Source organism: Trichomonas vaginalis, chromosome IV (assembly GCF_026262505.1).
Source record: "Trichomonas vaginalis G3 chromosome IV, whole genome shotgun sequence".
Lineage (NCBI taxonomy): Eukaryota > Parabasalia > Trichomonadida > Trichomonadidae > Trichomonas > Trichomonas vaginalis.
Genome location: NC_067206.1, coordinates 31,071,345 through 31,090,833, shown reverse-complemented (window position 1 = coordinate 31,090,833; position 19,489 = coordinate 31,071,345). Strand labels below are relative to the sequence as shown.

Below are 19,489 nucleotides of genomic sequence, written 5' to 3'. Positions count from 1 at the left end.
TTTAGTTCGTAACTTGCTCAACATGAATTTTATTATAAAGGCTTTAATTGATTTTATGAAAAACGTACAAAACAATTCAAAATGCGCCAAGGTTGATGTATGATCTCTAATAGTTTCGTCACATATCTTTGTATATCTCAATACAGATATATTGATCATTCTAATTTACATTTCTTCTGACAGTAATTTTAATTAAGCAATTCAGAAGTTTAATATATATTGTTGTGGTTAATTACTGAAGTTCTGTTTCGGGTATTGTTCGTTTGCCTAAAATAGTTTTATATAAAATAAATATTTTCTTGTATTGAACATGCACCTCCTTAGTTGATCCCAAAGAATACATTGTGATAATTATCTCAAATCTAACATTCAATTTTAGGTTGTTGCTAGAAATTGAAATCGATATGAATTCATAATGTTATCATTGTTCCTATGGTATCTATTATTTCTTTCAGCACTTTACATATAAGGTATTTATGTATTATCACTATATTTAAATTTAAATTTTGAAATAATTAACAAATAACCTTTATGATATAAAACAAATGTGGTTATTGAGGTGAAAGTGTAACTTTAAGTTGCTTTGATTCACCTGCTGCGACAGAAGTTTTGATCAAAATTTTTTTTGTGCCTTCATTAGATTCTTCAAAATCATTGGATGGTTTATTGTCTCCAAATGAAATTGTACAATCGGAAGGACTCTTTACATTTAATATGCAAGTCTTCTTTCCATTTGTTAACGTTACTGTTTTAGAATCAGTCAATGTTGTATTTGCACGAGTTGTCATTGTCCAAAAAATGTTTACTTTAGAGTTGCCACCTAATCAAAATTGCATCTCTAACAGCTGATTTAAGCTTCCCAAAGAAGTTTTCTGTTATGTCTATCTGTCCACCTAGTTTATTGTCATCAGAATCATAGACAAATATAAATAACAATAACAGCTATTGTTGCAATAGTAACAACCATTCTTGTTCTCATTTGTTTTGAATCTACGTCGTCATTTGTTTGATAATTGTCGCCAGGAGATTCAAAACTCATTGTTGTCGTCATTTGTATGAATTTTTGAGAGCGAATTTTTATCTTATTTTCACTTTGATTGTGAATTCAATTTAACTATTGAATGACCTATGATCTCCTAGTTGCTGTTTTCATCATTACTTCAATAATTTTTATCAATTGATCCAATTGATTTGTAAATAAAGCAACTAATCTCTAAATCTCAATAACGCAAAATCTAGGCTAAATTATGTTGTTTTGTCAAGAATTCGTGCTAGATTTGCAAATAAAATACCCTACGTTCCCAACTTCTGGAAAACGGTTTTTCACCCTTATGATCAGTTTCAGACACTTTGGGAATCTCCCAAACTTTGATATTTTGCATTATGATAGAGAAACGTGTCTAGTTTAACGCACAGTTGTTTTAAAGGCAAATGATGATATCACATGAAATTATCAAATTATCAAATTTTGAAGTACCAGTCCAAAGGGTTAATTAGATCCTACACAGATGTGCGATAGTGAAACATATGTGTTCTTGATTTGAGAAGTCCTACTGATAGAGGTATGAATCTCACAGCTTTGTGTGAGTGTGTCTGACACTTGTATAGAGTGGAATATGCGCCGACATATATTATATAATAACATGTAGTTGATAATTATGAAAAAATAGAATTTGATGCGAATGATATTGAAAGTTGTTTTGTAATTTGATATTTTTCTTATATGTGTTAATTAGTAAATGGCTTGTTTGTTGTGATCGTACTGTGAAAAATGAAAGGTATTTTAAATTAAAAAAATGAGATTTTGAGATATCTCTAGAATTAAGAATTTATTATGTATTTGACTTTTATATAACTATGTGTAAAGGATCTCGATGTCTATATGCTTTAAATAAAATTAAATAAAATGAGATAAAAAATTAAAATGGACAAGAAGATATATGGAAATGTAATTTGTATTGTATTGGTTGTTGGCATAATGATTTTAATACAGATTTAAGGATTTGGAATGGATTTGAAATTAAATGATTTTTATTCAAGGAATAATAAGATTTTGAACTGGTTTTTATTTTGAGAATGTAAACTCCTTCCATAGGATATGTATTAGAAAGATCAATTTTAAACTTTTTGAAAGAATTGTTTTTTTGTTGAGTGATTTTCTCTCATTTGATAATATATTTAAGTTGGCATATCTTACGCCCTTCCAAAAATATGTATTAGAAAGATCAATTTTAAACTTTTTGAAAGAATTGTTTTTTTGTTGAGCGATTTTCTCATATTTAATAATATATTTAAGTTGGCGTATCTTACGCCCTTCCAAAAATATGTATTAGAAAGATCAATTTTAAACTTTTTGAAAGAATTGTTTTTTTGTTGAGCGATTTTCTCATATTTAATAATATATTTAAGTTGGCGTATCTTACGCCCTTCCAAAAATATGTATTAGAAAGATCAATTTTAAACTTTTTGAAAGAATTGTTTTTTTGTTGAGCGATTTTCTCATATTTAATAATATATTTAAGTTGGCGTATCTTACGCCCTTCCAAAAATATGTATTAGAAAGATCAATTTTAAACTTTTTGAAAGAATTGTTTTTTTGTTGAGCGATTTTCTCATATTTAATAATATATTTAAGTTGGCGTATCTTACGCCCTTCCAAAAATATGTATTAGAAAGATCAATTTTAAACTTTTTGAAAGAATTGTTTTTTTGTTGAGCGATTTTCTCATATTTAATAATATATTTAAGTTGGCGTATCTTACGCCCTTCCAAAAATATGTATTAGAAAGATCAATTTTAAACTTTTTGAAAGAATTGTTTTTTTGTTGAGCGATTTTCTCTCATTTGATAATATATTTAAGTTGGCGTATCTTACGCCCTTCCAAATATTTCTTAAAAATTTAAATTTGTCTCATCTCCTACTCTTAATTTTAAAAAATTTCAAAATCCATAATAGTAAACATTTCTTATTTTTATTTAAATCTGAAAATAATAAATTTAAACAATTTCTCTACACACGACGGTTTCGGGTGTTTTCAGAATGGTTGACAACTGAATTCATCAGGATAATGTCGGTTGGGGTGCCCTTCTTGGCCTCCTGAGTACTCACCAAGATACCCCCAGCTCCCGCAAAACACCTCCCATAGGTGAGCATTAACTGATGAAGTTATTGACAACTTTATCTGATTTTTTTCTTTGTTTTTTTGTTAAGATTTCTTAACCAAAGACTCGAAAACAAAACTTCGCTTCAAGTTGCTGTCTTCCCAGTTACTCTGTCGCAATCTTTTGTCTGATTGCGTGCAAAGTTCTGCTTCTTTGAGACTTTGCCCGACAGATGCATCTGGGAGACAGCACCCAAGCAGCTTATCGCTTCAAGTTGCTGTCTTCCCAGTTACTCTGTCGCAATCTTTTGTCTGATTGCGTGCAAAGTTCTGCTCCATGAATTATCAAATATGTGCCATTTCAGGAGAGATAACAAGCTCATGCCTCCTGGAATGGCGGATTGTTCAACAATCTTCTTCTGATTGCAGAACTTTCAACCGACAAGAGTGCACAATACACTCTTGTCGGTCAAACTTCCGCATTCAAGTTATGAATGGGGAACTTGATATCATTCTGGGAGACATGCAGTGACAATGTCTCCCGGAATGAGACACTGTGACCGACAAGAGTGCACAATACACTTAATGTTTTCAAATTTTCAGATTTAAATTTAATCTTTATTTTCATCATCATTTATAGTCTTGTTCCTTTATACAGTTATAATAAATTATCGTCAGATTCTAATATTTAAGATTCTTACTACTCAATTCAATATAATTATGTTAGTCACTCATATTCAGGAGAATAATTTAAAAATCTATAGCTCATATTTTGATAGTTATATATTTAGATGATATATATTGCAATTCCGGTTTCAACACGATCAAATGCCAAACCAAGACAAAATATATATGAATTTTCAAAATATCGATTTACATTAGAATCTATATCTAATTTTATCAATACACAAGTAGTGAATGTTCAATACATCTTTGAGCAACGTGAATAGCACAATTTTATAGGATTATTAGTTGATTATATAAAATATAAGCCAAATCGAATCTGCTGTATAGTACTTTAGTTTATCATTGAATGTTAAATGTGTTCATATAAATATTTGAGTCAGATATCGCATTTTCTAATTTCAAAATTTATCTCATGAAGTTAGAATTTATTTGATCATACAACATCATGTTAGTCAAACCAGAGTTCAATGGCGATTCTAAAATGGAACAAATGCTTGTTTTATCAAAATGTTAAAATATTAATCTAAAAAACTTAATATCTAACCAAACCATTCTAGAATTATTATATACAGGTATGGGCAATCTAAATGCACACGGAATTCGGAAAATTAAAAAGAATATTTATGAGATTATTAAATCTTATGTAATTCAATGAAAAGTAGATAATATGAATATCCATAGGCTATATATCAACATATGAGTTTTTGGTTTGACCAATACTATACTAATGTGATCAAATTAATCTGATTTCTTAGATTTTCATTTGAAGCATTTGCAGTAGTAGGGGTACCTTTATATATTAACATATTAAAAAATTGCGCTCCGATTCGCAGTTTCTTCATGATTTTGAGATTGCATTAGATTTCGCGATGCAGAAAAAAATCACTTTAGATTCCCGTCAAACTCTAAGTATAAGCATGTCTCTATATGTAGAAACTGTCTGCGCTATTTATTTCCCGGCTCAAAAAACCACGGTGTCTGTGTGAGGAAAATACCCATTTTAGGACCCTGGGTAGGTAATGCATTGAGCAAAATTATTTGAATAAATTTTCCAATACAACCATAAATATTTCATAGTGTCAAACAGTTATCTAGATTTTCAATGATTTAAACATAATCTCCAAAATCAAAGGATCGATTGTTGAATATTCGTGGTGTTTTTTAGACATTGTTAGATGAAAAATGCTAATCATTATATCTACTTTGATAATTTTAAATTAAATTGTAATCTTATTAGTTACTGTTTTAAAAATAAAAACGTATTTTATTTAAAATCTTGTACGTTTGTAATTTTTAAATAAATCAATAATAAACTCTTCAACAGCATTATTATTATTTCTGATATTTGCATATTGAAAAAAAGTCATCATGTCTCAAAACAAAAAGTTCAACGAAGTTTTTTATTTAAATTTAATAACAATTCGTTGCTGGTCATTTTTAATTCTGTTTTCAGTTTGATAATGTATAGAAAATCATGTGAGTCTTTTCAATTTTAATAATGTAAATCACTCAATAAATAGTTTAATTCTTTCAATATTAAAAAATTGATATTGATATTGTTGATAACATATACATTAAAATAAGCATTTAAAATTAATTTTAAATTATAAATGGGGAGTGTCACCATTAAATTTTTTTTAGTTTATAAAAAAAATGATTCGGCGAAACTCTGATGAAGGGGATTCTGCCGAATCAGGAGGAATAAGTAAATTAAGAGGAAAGTTACTAGGGTTGATAGATCAAAAGTTCCCCTTGTTCATGATTGTTTTTCAACAAGTTCAATTTCCAATGATTGTTGTCTATCCATTCATGCTATCTTTCTTCTTACAAGTCATTATTGTTTCCTTATGGCCATGGGGAGCATACTGGCAGAATCATAGCAGCTCTCCAGTCATGAAATGGTTACTACAAATCTTCTTTTACATTCCAAGACCGGCTACAAATCTCGGATTCTTTTCCCAATCAATTGTTTTCTTTGCTTTTAATATCATTAACTCATCTTTCGTTCGATTTCAAATAATTTATTACAAATTTAGACGGAAATTCGTGACTTTTCTTTTTTACCCTATTCGATTTTATTACGATACGATTTTAATTGCATCTTACATTCCTGTTTTAATAGGATGCGGCGAAACTTTTTATATTATTGCGAAAGGTTCAAAAGACGTTAAAATTATAATAGCTTTTGTCCTCAATCTTATATCATTAATCTACGAATCTCATGCCTTTGTTACAGTTCAGAGTTTTGCATCTAAATCTGTTTGTGTAAATTTATCCCCATTGTTCAACTTTGATCCAAGCGTGATGATTTATAAACTATATACAATGCTTACAGTTTTTCTTTTATTCTTTATTTTACTTCTATTCGAAAGTTGGGCACAATTATTTGCAATCGTCATTCATTTATTCTTTTACGGCTATTTTCTATACTATACTATTAAGCACATGCCATTCGTCGATACGCTTACGCTCAGTATGACAATTGGATGGTTTTCATCCTGTAATACAGCCGATATCTGCATTTTTATCGGATATTTCGTACCTAATATGTCAACAAAAATCCCGCTTATTCTTACTTTAGGCGCTTTTGCCTTTTTCAGCATAATTGGATTCATTATAATTCATTTTCGCATGAAATGGCTTCATGGGCTCATGAAAGAGGACAGAAGAGATCAAGAACAAGCAGACGCATATTATACAAACATAGGATTAGACTGGGACGAAGATTTTGCATTAATTTGTTTAAGATACAGTTTCATCAACACGATGCCTCCTTTTTACAACATGACATTGATAAACTACATCTTAGACAGATATGACAGTGAGTTAATCCTATGTACGTGCCTCCATTTAGTCAATTTCTTCCCAAAAGAAATCAAAATGAAACAAAAAATCAAAAAAATTTTACAATCAAAAAGATCTTTGAATTATTTGTCCCGTTTTCTTATTTATCAAGTTAACAATGTTTCAGGAATTAGACAGTATGTTGAGACAGAAGAAAACAAGCTCAAACACATCGAACTTAGAACTCTTTCCAGACAAGTAGAAACGATTACAAGATACGCAATAGAAAACAACCAATTAAATCCAAATTATTTTGAATATTTGGGTCAGAAAGCGTCAAAAGTGAGGTCAATTTGGAAAGAGCAGCTTGCAAGTTCACCGAATAATCCTAGGACATGTGATGAGTTTTCGAGGTATTTGTTAGAATGCGAATGTGATTTTCCTGAAGCAATAAAACTGAAAAATAGACAAGATGTAATTGAACTTGGTTATGATTTTTCTATTGATTATTCTTTCAGAACGATGATTTCTGCTTTCCCTGATTATTTAATAAAAGGAATTGTTGATTTCCATGGAAAGATAATTGCGTACGAAGAAGATAAACCACCACAAAATGACCAAGAAAACAACAACTCTTTTGCAGATCCAAGGAACAACCAAGCGAAAAAGAAAGGAAAAATTAACAGGAAACTTGATGAATATTTACAAGATGATGAACAGCTTGAAACAGAAATCGAAGAATATATAGGAAAAAGAACTTTGATTCTGTCAAAAACTCGTTTAGCTCTTCATAGATTTCTTGAAAACAAAATTCCTTTCTGCATCAGAAAAATCAAATTGATTTTTTTAATTGTCGCAATAATCCTTGTCGCTGTTTTCATAACAGGAATCAGTTTATCTTCATATTATTTATTCCAAAGAGTTGAAAAAATGAAACAGCTTGATTCAATGAGTGCTTCTCGTTTCTATTCCGGTGTTGCGAATATTGCAATTGTTATGAGTTATTATAATTCAACAGGAAAATTCAAACGATTTTCTGATAAAATTCTGGATTATATAAATGAAACGAAAGCATCAAAAGACACTGGAATAATCAATATCTACTCAAACATGTTGCGAAACAACCTCAATTTCTCAACATTGGCTTCTTCAAACTTCCAATCGATGATAAACATTTTCGCGGATTTAGCAATGGATGGTGAAGACATTTATAACTTTACTTATAGTTTGATAAAGCCTGTAACTTACATGACAATTTGCGATGAAAGTGGAAACTTTGTTAATGATGTATACACGAGTTACGGATCAATGCAATCGACAGTTTTCGCCAATCAGCGGTTGTTCTCAAATTACGATAATATAACGTTAAAAACCGCTTGCGAAATAACGTATAATTTCAGAAATCTTTATTTCAGTTCCAAATATTTATTTACAAATGTTTCCAATTTCCAGAGACGCGGTGATGGGAAATTATTAGTAGCGTTTACTTTGATATATTATATTCTTCCTCCTGTTGTCTTTTTACTTATTTTTGTTCCTTTCTTGGTCATTCATTTCATGACAAGAAAATCAATGTATCAAATTATTCAAATGATTTATTCATTTGATATAAATGACAAGCAGTTCGCGAAGGGACAAATATCTATCAATGGAGGTGAAGAAGAAAGTACAATCCAAGAAAGCCATGTTTCAAGAAAGTTTGGTTTCTTCTTGTTGATTTGTATTTTGTTAGTTTCAATAATTTTTCTCGCTCTGGCATTTTTATCCGCAAAAGTTATTTTGAATTCAATTGATGACCTCCAGAACTTGAATGTTTGGAACAAGTTTTCATCACAAAGACTATCACTTTCACCAGAACTCTTCAATGTCTTGATATTGAGTTTAGTCAAAAGAGATATTCCTGATTCTTATGATGCTTATTCTATGAATGATTTGATTGGAGCTCTGCGGTTTTTAGTTCAAGAATTCGTTCAAGCGGATGAAGATTTAATAGGAGGAACGAGTACTTCGAATCCTTGCTATGGATATGATGCTGAATTAGATGAACTAAATGTTGGAAACTCGATAGATTTGACGAATGTTGGCAGTCCTCAAAAATATTACTCAGAAGTTTCAATTCATTCACAGATTTCCATTTTCTCGAATTATATTGATTCTCTAGTTTATTACCTTGAAAATGCCACATCAATGGAGATTCCTACTTCATTAATCGCTAACTTGATTTTCCTTGCAAATTACAATATGTGGGAGCAAATTATTAAAGCGAATGATTTGATAACTCAATTGGCTCTCGACGGATATTACAAAGCCATGAATTTATCTGTTGTTATTATTATTATCATTTTCGTTTTTCTTTTTATTCTTTATATAATTGTCCATTTCTATTACATGAACAGAGATTTGACTTACAAAGCGATTCTTTTCGTTGTCAAAAGATTTTCTCCTTACGCTTTATTAGCCAATAAAATGTTCAACGAAATCTTTTTGTCGACAAAACCTGAAGAAACAAATGACACAAAGTCTCTCGAGTACACAATTATAAAGAACTCCCAGAACGCCATCTTCTTCACTAACACAATTGGTATTGTAGAGCAGAGTAACCAAGGTGTCAACACTTTGCTTGGTTATACTCCAGAACAAGTTTTAGGCCAATTAGTTCAAACATTTTTAATACCAAAAGATATGGACGATTTCACTGTGAAATTGGAGCAAATGAAGAACAACCAGAGCTCGTATTTCATAGAAGAAGATTACACTGCAATCGCAGATAATGAGAAATTAATCCCTGTCCATTTGACATTGATTGGAATGAAAAAAGAAAATGTTGTAAATTCTTTCGTTGTTTTGATGCAAAATATCGAGAATTTGACAAACCAAAAGAAACAAGCTGAAGAAGCCAAAATGAAGTCCGAAAAATTGTTGTATCAGATACTCCCAAGAGATATTGTCTTGAAGCTCAACAAAGGAGAAAAAGATATCTCTTTCGTTGTCCCTTCAGCGACAATTATTTTCATCGATATCAACAAATTTTCTGAGTACTCTAAAAACTTGACACCTCAAGCGATTATGTCAAATTTATCGTATTACTTTGCACAGCTTGACAGAGTCGCCGGCAAGTACGGCATGATACAGAAGATAAAGCTGATCGGAGACATTTACATGGCGGCTAGCGGTTTGTTCAATCCAGATAGTCCACCAGAAAGTCATGCAGAACAAGCTGTTCAGTTCTCGCTCGCATGCTTAGATGCGTTGGATGATGTTAACATACACTTGGATTCCCACTTGGAGATCAGAATTGGCATAAATAGTGGTGGTCCAATTATTGCAGGTGTATTAGGTACTGATAAGCCTGTTTTCGATATCATAGGTGATCCCATTAATGTTGCTGCAAGACTTCAAAGCACATCAGAAGTGAATAGGGTCCATGTTTCGCAGGCAACCTTGAGTTTGATTAATAATATTACTTATGAAGTTACGCCAAGAGGAGAAACGTTCCTTAAGGGTAAAGGAAAACAACTCACATACTATATTACGATAGCAGATGTTAATATTAACGACTCTCCACCTCAATCTAAATTCGAATCGAAACTTAGTCTGCATAATATTGCTGTTAACCCACGAAATAGCTTAGCAAACTTAGATTTGTTCTCAAAGATTGCACAATCTAAGAGCGTTAGCGGAAATCTACTTTTATTGCCTGGATTGAGAATGACAAACAATTCTACAACGAACTTGTTAGGAAAAACAGCAGAAATTCATTCATCTCGCAGAGATAATTCTATTATTGCCTCAACAATTCATGAAGAAGAGGGAGAAATTCCAGGAATCAAAGAAGAAGAATAATTTATTTGTATTTTTGTTATTATTTTATAGATATAGATATATACAGATCATCATGTAATGATAATACTTTTATTTTTATATATTTTTATATTTTTTTCTGTTTTGTTAATAAATTGTATTTATTTGTAATTACTGTATCAAGTATTTTAAGAGAACAAAATTCATTTCTTTCAAAATTGTGACTTTCAGCTGGTTTTATAGTCATATTTAATTGCCAACTACAGAATGCAAAGCTGCTGCCACTTATCTATTAAAAATAAGTATTATTAACAATTTTCCTTAAAGCAATTGATGGAAGCTGAGTGAGCCTGTAATTTTGAAAATTAATTTTCAAGAAGATTTTATATTATTTGTTGGCCATTTGCGCAGGGTTAGCTAATAATCTCATTCCTATAATTGTTTGACCAATCATCAAAATAGTTGAAAAAAATATTGGTCTAAATTATCTATTTTAATTTATCCTAAAATATTCGATTATTTTAAATTCTAATGTGATTTTGTTAAAAAACGGTTTTGCATTCATTCGATGAAAATCAAAAGATTGTATATAAATAGTACATCGTGATTTAATGAGTTTTCTAGATTTGTATATAATCTCAATTTTTCAAATGTTTTTTTCGACGTCTCGTTTTAAAAAGCATATTATAGTGATTTGTAGATGGGGCTTAAAATTGTAAAGTTCGAATAAAATATTCAGTCAATTCCATTTAATTTGTAAAAAATTCAAGTGATATCTTCATAGCATAAACACCTTAAATCTAAATTAATTTTGTGTAAATGTATCTGATTTCAATTATCAATATAATTTAAAAATAATGTAACATATCCAATATGGAAATATTATCAAAAAATTTCCTTCGTTGAAGAATCTTTTCTCAAAAATACAAATGCTCAATAATTTCAAATATCTACGTTATGAATAAAAAATATTTTTTAGAGGGGAAAACATTTATGAACGGAGCAGCAGCTAATTCCATATCAACTGATTATAATAATAATCAGGCTGTGGAATTAACTGTTCATAAAGGCTTTTTTGACTCCCATTTTCCTTTATTTTACTCAATTTTCCAACAAAATCTTATACCTGTCATTTTTGCCTACCCGTTTCTCTTCTTATACTTTGGCGATTGTTTATACATATGTTCCTGGCCTTGGTTGAAATATATGGATGGTTTTCACGATAAACCAGTAATGAGATGGATCCATCTTTTGCTATTTTTCATCGATAAACAAGGATCGGAAAATAATTACTTTTACGTATCACTAGTCATCTTTATTATTAGTCTGGCAACAATATTTTTAATAGTTTTTCAATTAGTTTACTTCAAGTATCAACGTAAATTCGTTAATATTCTAAATTATCCAATCAGACTATACTACGATACGATCTTGGTTTGGATAAATATGCCTGCGATGATTGGTTCTTTAGAAACTTTTACAAAAATTGCAAATGGCGAAAGTAGCGTCAAAATCATATTTTCATTTATATTTTTCTTATTCTCATATATCTACATGGTTTCTTCGTTCATTATGATTCATCGTTTTGCTGGAAAATCAATTGTCATAACTAAAGGCCCTTTACTCAACTTTGATCCAGAATTAATGACTAGATTACTTATATTCAACTTTTGCTCCATAGTTGTATTCTTTATCTTAAATCTTTTCGAATATTGGGCTCCAGTCTTTCTAATAGCAATACATTGCCTCGCATTTTTATACCTGGGATATTACATGTTATCGGTAGTAACTTTTGTCGATATTATATTCCAATCGATGGGCGTTGCGTGGCACTGGGCTTGTGCTGTTGGAGATTTTGTCACAATTTTAGCAACATTTGTTCCAGCCATCAAATATTATGTTCCTTTATTAGTATCAGCCATTGTTTTGTCAAGTCTTTCTGGTGTTCTTTTGATTTATTTCATATTATATTATAGGAAAGTCAGAAGACAGTTAAATGTAATAAAACAAAACCAGGATGAGTATAATGCATATTATGATGAACTTGGACTATGCAAATATGAAGATAAAGCACTCAGATACCTCAAACTCGGTTTTCAATATTATTGTGTATGCTTTTATAACTGGAGTTACGTCAACTACCTCCTGGAACGGTTCAATTCCGAACGTGTTCTATGTATGTGTCTCCAACTTGTCAATTTCTTCCCGAAAGAGACAAGATTACAAAATAAAATCGAAATGATGTTACTTGCCAAGAGAGATCCTCACTGGACCACAAGATTCTTAATATACCAGATAGAACACTCCAAGACATTACGTACTTTTTCAATTTCGACGCAATCAAAATTAAAATTAATTGAAATTAAAACAGTAAGTCGCCAATGCGAGATGATTTGTCGCGGAGCCATTGATTCTATGAGTGTTACCCCTAGTTATTTGGAGAATTTCTACGAAAAAACAAGAATGGCCAGAGTTATTTGGAAAGAAGCAATCATGAATGCTCCAAATAACAACAGATTCTGCGATGAATACGCAAGATATCTTTGTGAAGCTGAATGTGACTTCGTAAACTGTATAAAAATGAAGCATCGTCAGGAAATTATAGAACTTGGAGCGAATTTCTGCATAGATTTGCCTTTCAGATCAATGGTCAGAGCGTTCCCGAAGTATTTGACTGAGAAAATCTTGGATCTTCAAGGAAATGTAATTAAAAATAAACCAGCCTCAGATGAACCAGTTCCAAACCCTAACATCTCTGCAACGTTGAATAATACAAAGACTTCTAATCACTCCTTTGAAGAATCTTTTGAATCAGAGTTAGATAATGAAATAGAAGATCATATTGGATCAATTTCAATCAGCCATGCAAGGCCAAGGTTGGCCCTTCAAAGAACATTAGACCAGAGATTGACTCCTCCCATAAGATCCATCAAATTCCTCACAATTTTCATAATTATTTTCATTCCGATCTTTTTTTTGGCGGTCTGGTTCTATATTAAGACAATCCTTAACTCTAGAGTTGATTCAATGCGTCATGTTGAGGCTCTGGCACTCACACGCTTCTATACTTCCATTGCCAGTGCTGATTTGATGATGTTTTTGTTCAAAGGTGACGCAAAAGCAATTCAACTACTAACAACGATGAAATCTATGCTTATGGATGATGATCGGCCTTTCTTTGACCCCTATTCCAATAATTTAACTGATTTATTGAATTTTACAACTTTAGCCGCTACTGAATTCCAAGATATGATCAACTCTTTGACCAACATTGGTCTCGTAGGTGGCAATGTTAGCAAATTCGCTAGCCATTTCATTGAAGATAAATCGTCAATGAGAATGTGCAACCCAACAGGCCAAGTATTGACAGATTCACCTCAGGCGAGCATGTCATTGGCATCGATCATATCCGATTTCATCTCTAACCAAAGATATTTCTCTTCAAAAACAATAACAGATATTGCCTCAATTTTGTTTAGTCCGGACTTTTGTGAGATAGCATCAAATCTAATGGCATTCTACAACAGTTCTGCTGCTTTGTATTCTGAACTGAACGAATATTTTGAAGGTGCGTATTCATCAGCAACAAAAACGATAGAAATTGTCAAATACGTGATTCCTGTTGCTGTGTTTATTATTTCTTTTGTTCCTTTCATAGTCATTCATATACTTATCGATAAAAATTTGAAGGATGTGATAAATATTATTCATTCCTTCGATTTGAAGACCAAAAATGAGGCAAAAGAAATGATATACAAAGCCAAAGAAACAGAAGATATCAGATCAGCTGATTTCCACGGAGAAAGCAAAAGTTCGATTTTCTTGATTTTGGCAATCTGTTTAGCCACTATTATTTTGCTCGTTATATGTTATATTGGGTGTGATTCAACGATGAAAACTAACAGTGACATTAAAGATCTTTCAAATTGGAACCAATATTCTTCTTTGAGACTTTCTTTGGCCGCCGAGTCATCTAACCTTCTCCTTATGTTAGTAATGACAGACAGAAGTCCGCAACTGTTTACAAGCAACACTTTGGAGAATTTGATAACAAAATCAGAATACATTATAGAAAAATTCGTTGAAGCTGATCAGAACTTAGTTGATGGAACTACCACATCTCCTCCTTGTACAGGATACAGCAAAAAATTGGATGAATTGAATATTAAGGATTCAGAATTATCGAATGAAACAGCAACTCCACAAGAATACTATGCTAATGCATCTGCTCATCAGCAAGTAAGCATCTATGTCTCGTTCGCCAAAAATATTATTGAGTCAATCAAACTAAATCATACAGAAAACAGCCAATACAACTCAGAGCTTGTTAACACACTATATATAACCAATTATAGAATGTATTGGCGCATGAAACAGATAAATTCTTTGTTGATTGACTTAAGTGAAGACAGAATCGTCGAAGAAAAGAATCTTATGATAGTTTTCATTGTTATAACAGTCATTCTTCTTACTGCTTTTGGAATAATTTGTTTCTTTTATCACTTAAATAGAGCAGGAACGTATAAAGCTGCTCTAATGATCCTGAAAAGGTTCTCGCCTTATGCTTTAGTCAATTCTAAAGCTTTTGAGAAGATGTTCCTTAAAGGAAAAGAACAAAGTAAAGCAGAAAAGTTATCAATTGAAGAATCTATCATAAAGAACGCCAATGAGTCCATATTCTGCACAAATATCCATGGTGTTGTCGAAATTGCTAATAACTCTGTCAGTTCTTTGATTGGTTACACCGCTGATCAAATTTTAGGTCAAAACATTGCATCGTTCTTCGCAAATGATGATAATCCTAAGATTAGCTTGAAGATAGATCAGATCAGAAACGGTCAAAGCTCCGCTTTTTACGAAGATGATTATAATATTATTGCAGATTCGGGTAAAGAAGTTCCTGTTCATGTTACAATAATTGGGATCAAAAAGGAGTCCAATAGTGATGTTAACTCATTTGTTTTCATCTTGAGAGACCAAACTTCTTTAGTAAATCAGAAAAAGCAGGCTGAAGAAGCCAAAGCTAAGTCAGAAAAGTTGTTATATCAGATCTTACCACGTGATATTGTTGTCCAACTCAACAAAGGAGAGAAAGATATTACGTTTACTGTTAATTCAGCAACAATTATTTTCATTGACATCAACAAGTTCTCAGAGTGCTCAAAGAACTTATCACCACAAGATATTATGTCCAATTTGTCATATTATTTCGCTTGTATTGATAAAATTTCGGCGAAATACAACATGATTTTGAAGATTAAGCTAATTGGAGACATTTATATGGCTGCTGCTGGTCTTTTCAACCCAGAAGTTAATCCAGAGCAGCATGCAGAGCAAGCCGTATTATTTGGACAAGAAATAGTGAATATTCTTGAAGAAATTAACTTACGGCTTTCTGCTAACCTACAAATCAGAGTTGGTGTGAACTCAGGAGGGCCAATCATTGCTGGTGTTCTCGGAACAGATAAACCTGCCTTCGATATTATCGGAGATGTTATTAACGTTGCAGCAAGATTACAAAGTACCAGCGATGTAAACAAAGTTCACATATCACAAGCCACCCTTGATTTGGTTAAAGGAATGAACTGCGAAGTAACTCAATGCGGAGAAACTTTCTTGAAAGGAAAAGGAAAGCAGCTAACTTACTATGTCAAACCGAATATCCCGGTGTTCAGTGGAACCCTTGGATGTTTCCAGAATTAGCCGTGTTAATTATAGAAATATAGTTTTGTATATATTTGTTAATATTTGATATTTGTTTATAAATCTATTGTATGGTAATTAAATACTCTTTTTAATATTAAGATTAACTTTGATCTGAAAAAAAAATTAAAAAATCAGTTAATAATTAAGGAGTCTTTTGATTTTAAACAACCATAAGCCGTAGTATATAGAAATGTAAGCTCGGTAACATTATAAAAATGTACAATTTTGATGACGAGAAGACCATTTACAATTGAAATGTGAAATTAGAATATTTATATAGATAGGTCATGAATAAGCTAATTTGATTTAGAAGGAATTGAATGAAGTATAACGATATGATTTGAAAGAATTTTGTAAACTTAATAAAATTTAGCAGATGTGGGAAACTTAATAATTTAAGAGAGATATTAATTTTGGATCTTATGTCAAAATGTATTTTTGACACTTGTTTGAGAAATTCACAATTTTTACAGAAGAAAATTTGTAAAAAAATAATTAATTGTAATCATTGATCTACAATCATGTAATGATAAATACTTGTTCAATTTATATCAAATGATTTGAGAGTATTTAATTGCAATCGATTTGAATGCTGAGAGTCCGTAGATAATTTATTATTAATAAATTTTTATTATCCTCTTTTGACATTTCAAACACATAAAAATTGAATTCAAAAATAAGATTGGTGAATTATTGGGCAATATCCATGAGTATAAAACTAATTTATATATTTTTTAATTTTTCAAATTTATCTGATTTGAAAGAATCTTTTTTGAATTGAAGATATAAGTATATTTTTATTTATACTCATATCTCGACGTTTAAGGGTATAGTCCACTAAAAATTTTTAAGTTTTGACAATGAAAATAAGCTCTGTGACCATGTAAATATATATCTATGCAAAACGAGAGGTTATGCCATAATTTTTTTTAGTTATCAAATTTTCCTTTTTTTGAGAGAAGTCTCTCAATAATTTGAGAAGAATCTTTGATATAAAGAGATACACATTTGTAGAACGAAGTAAGTGTTTTCCAAACATTTTATATGTTCATCCTGTATAACAATATAAAGCTGCATAGTGCCATCTTGTGCGTTTGCTATTTTATGTACTTTTCATTGAGATAATCCCTCTTCTCGGGTGATTTTAACAGTCAACTCAATTTTAAAATAAAGATTTCATCAAAATGATTTCGAAATTCGGATATTGATTATATAAATAGCACTGTTAACATATTTTGGATGAGTAAAAAATACCTTGTTTTGTATGCATTTAGTACACCTTTATTTTTGATTAAAACTATAAAATTTTTATTCCTTATATAATAAATAGTATATGTTACATAAACATGAAATTCAATAGCATTCAATTTTGGATTTTTTAGATTTGGTAAATTTTAGAAGAAATAAAATCAGCAATCAAAATAAAGAAACTTTTTTTGTATCTTCTATGATTACCTTTTGGTACTAAATTTTGCATTAATAAGTAAATTATCTGTATTATTCTGTGAGCACAAGCCCTCAGTTATGCTGGTAGTGAATGATGAATCGTCATTTTGCGAAGAGAACGCGATTATTAAGGTAATTTTGAGAATTGTCTTGAATTATTTAAAATTAAAGTTAATTGAATAGGTAGGATAACTAGCCTTTGCTAAATTTGTATAATTTGACCTTATTCTAGTTGGATCTGAGAATATTTTGCTGAAATAATAAATTATATCGCCGATTTATGAAAATTTCTCTGATGGGACCGACTCGCTGAAACGTATTAGTGTTAATGGTAACTTGTCTGAATTTTCAAATTTTTTTCGAAATCCAAAAAATCACAAACAAAAGCATCAAAATTAGATTTGCATTTAAGGTTTTCATTTTTTTTTGGAAAATAAAAATATTTTTTCCCCAATAAAGTTTATTTTTACTTTTGAGAGGAATAGAAACGTTATTTTGGAATTTTGAAACGACAGAAATGTTCCATTTTTAATGTAGATTCTAAAATGGGGTCAAATTTTTGATTGAACCGTTATCCATTGAAAAACCTCGATTTTAAAATGTTATTCCAAAATATTCATCTAATGATATAGTATATATTTATTAATTATTACTTTTTATTCAATTTTCACTTTTGGCGGGATTTCATTTTTTTGTTGTTGTATGGGCCATATTGTTCACCCAAAACGGAAAACAAAGGCAATGCATAACATTTTACTCCACGAACGTCGTCGACTCTCAGCGCGACAGATGCTTGGTGCTTGCATAATGACCGGAATGCCATATACAAAAGGTGCTCGCTTTCTTTCTCTTTGTGGAACTAAGCCCCCTGTGAAGAGTGGTGTCATGAGACAACAGAGATTTTGTGACGATAAGATTAGAAGACTTAAAAGTATTTCCCTAATGCTGTCGAGAAAGTCCTTCAGTGGTTACTTATCCATTGATGCAAGATGGACGCACAGGCGAAACTCGCCAAGTTGTACAGTAACTGCGCTCGATGCTGTCACAAAAAGAGTTCTTGCATGCGTGAACATCAACCATATTGGTGGAAACAGACAGCATGCTCAGTATTCCGGAGCTTCCAACAATATGGAAAGTGCTGGAACTCGAATCATCTTGAAGCAATTAAAGAAATACAATATCTTGAAAGATGTTAAAGAGATTATTAAAGACCGAGATAACAAAAGTGTCTCTGTCTTTAAAGAATTTGGCGTCTCTCATCTTGAAAGATTCGATCCAGGTCATGTATCAAAAAATATCTCAAAAGATTTTACAAAGTTCTCAGCTTCTCATAAGACAGTTGAAGTTTTCAACGACAAGACTCAGAAGATTGAAAAAATAGAGAGACCTTTCTGGGGTCTGAATGCAAGCCTAAGTATGTGGCTTTGGTCATGTTTGCCGAAGAAAATATTGACAAACGTACGAAAATGTGGGAGAATTGTGTCTACCATTACGTAGGCAATCATTCTTTTTGCGAACCGCACAATTACAAATGCTTTTGAATGGCAAAAAGGTGTCAATTCGACCAACTTCAATTCATGCTCTATGACTGGGTTCACAAATGGACACCCATAGTTTCCAAAGTTTCTTCCATTGGATCTACCTGCATGAATGAAGCGTTTAACTCCAAAATTGCATGCTATTTGGACAAAATCAAGAGCCTGGAAGAACATTAACATTAGAGTTAACGTTGCAATCTTAGAATGGAATGATCCAGAGCATTTTCTCGGAGATATACAAAAAGCATTACATCTTCCCCACTTCCAGAAGATTGTGTCAAATCATTTGAAGAGAATTGTTACTCCAAAATGATATTGAAACAAAAACTGTTACAAAAGGTTCTAAAAACAGAACAAATACAAAAAATCCATTCAGAGTGTACCAGGAGGAGATTATAAAGTTTTCAAGTCCGAATGGGAATCAGA

At 31.2% G+C, this 19,489-nt stretch overlaps 3 protein-coding genes across 3 annotated transcripts, besides 2 other annotated features; all 3 read left to right on the top strand.

Moving 5' to 3' along the window:
* Positions 1 to 5,443: 5,443 nt before the first annotated feature.
* TVAGG3_0199990 (guanylate cyclase protein) lies at positions 5,444 to 10,472 on the top strand (the record flags this gene model as incomplete). Its single annotated transcript, XM_001319694.1, has 1 exon — positions 5,577 to 10,415. The coding sequence occupies one exon, from the start codon at positions 5,577 to 5,579 to the stop codon at positions 10,413 to 10,415; it is 4,839 nt and encodes a 1,612-aa protein (XP_001319729.1).
* An 886-nt stretch (positions 10,473 to 11,358) lies between these two features.
* Positions 11,359 to 16,213, top strand: TVAGG3_0199980 (guanylate cyclase protein; the record flags this gene model as incomplete). The annotated part of the gene is made up of 1 exon (XM_001319695.1): positions 12,189 to 16,076. One exon carries the CDS (start codon positions 12,189 to 12,191, stop codon positions 16,074 to 16,076), a length of 3,888 nt encoding a protein of 1,295 aa, XP_001319730.1.
* A 691-nt stretch (positions 16,214 to 16,904) lies between these two features.
* Positions 16,905 to 16,926: a terminal%2Cinverted (terminal inverted repeat of Kolobok-1_TV transposon ID:TVAGG3_0199960).
* Positions 16,905 to 19,489: part of a mobile genetic element that runs on past the window's edge.
* On the top strand, positions 18,228 to 18,906 carry TVAGG3_0199970 (zebrafish ch211-108c17.2-related family; the record flags this gene model as incomplete). The annotated part of the gene is made up of 1 exon (XM_001319696.2): positions 18,228 to 18,906. A coding segment is annotated over one exon (679 nt), but the record flags the coding sequence as incomplete, so codon positions are not given.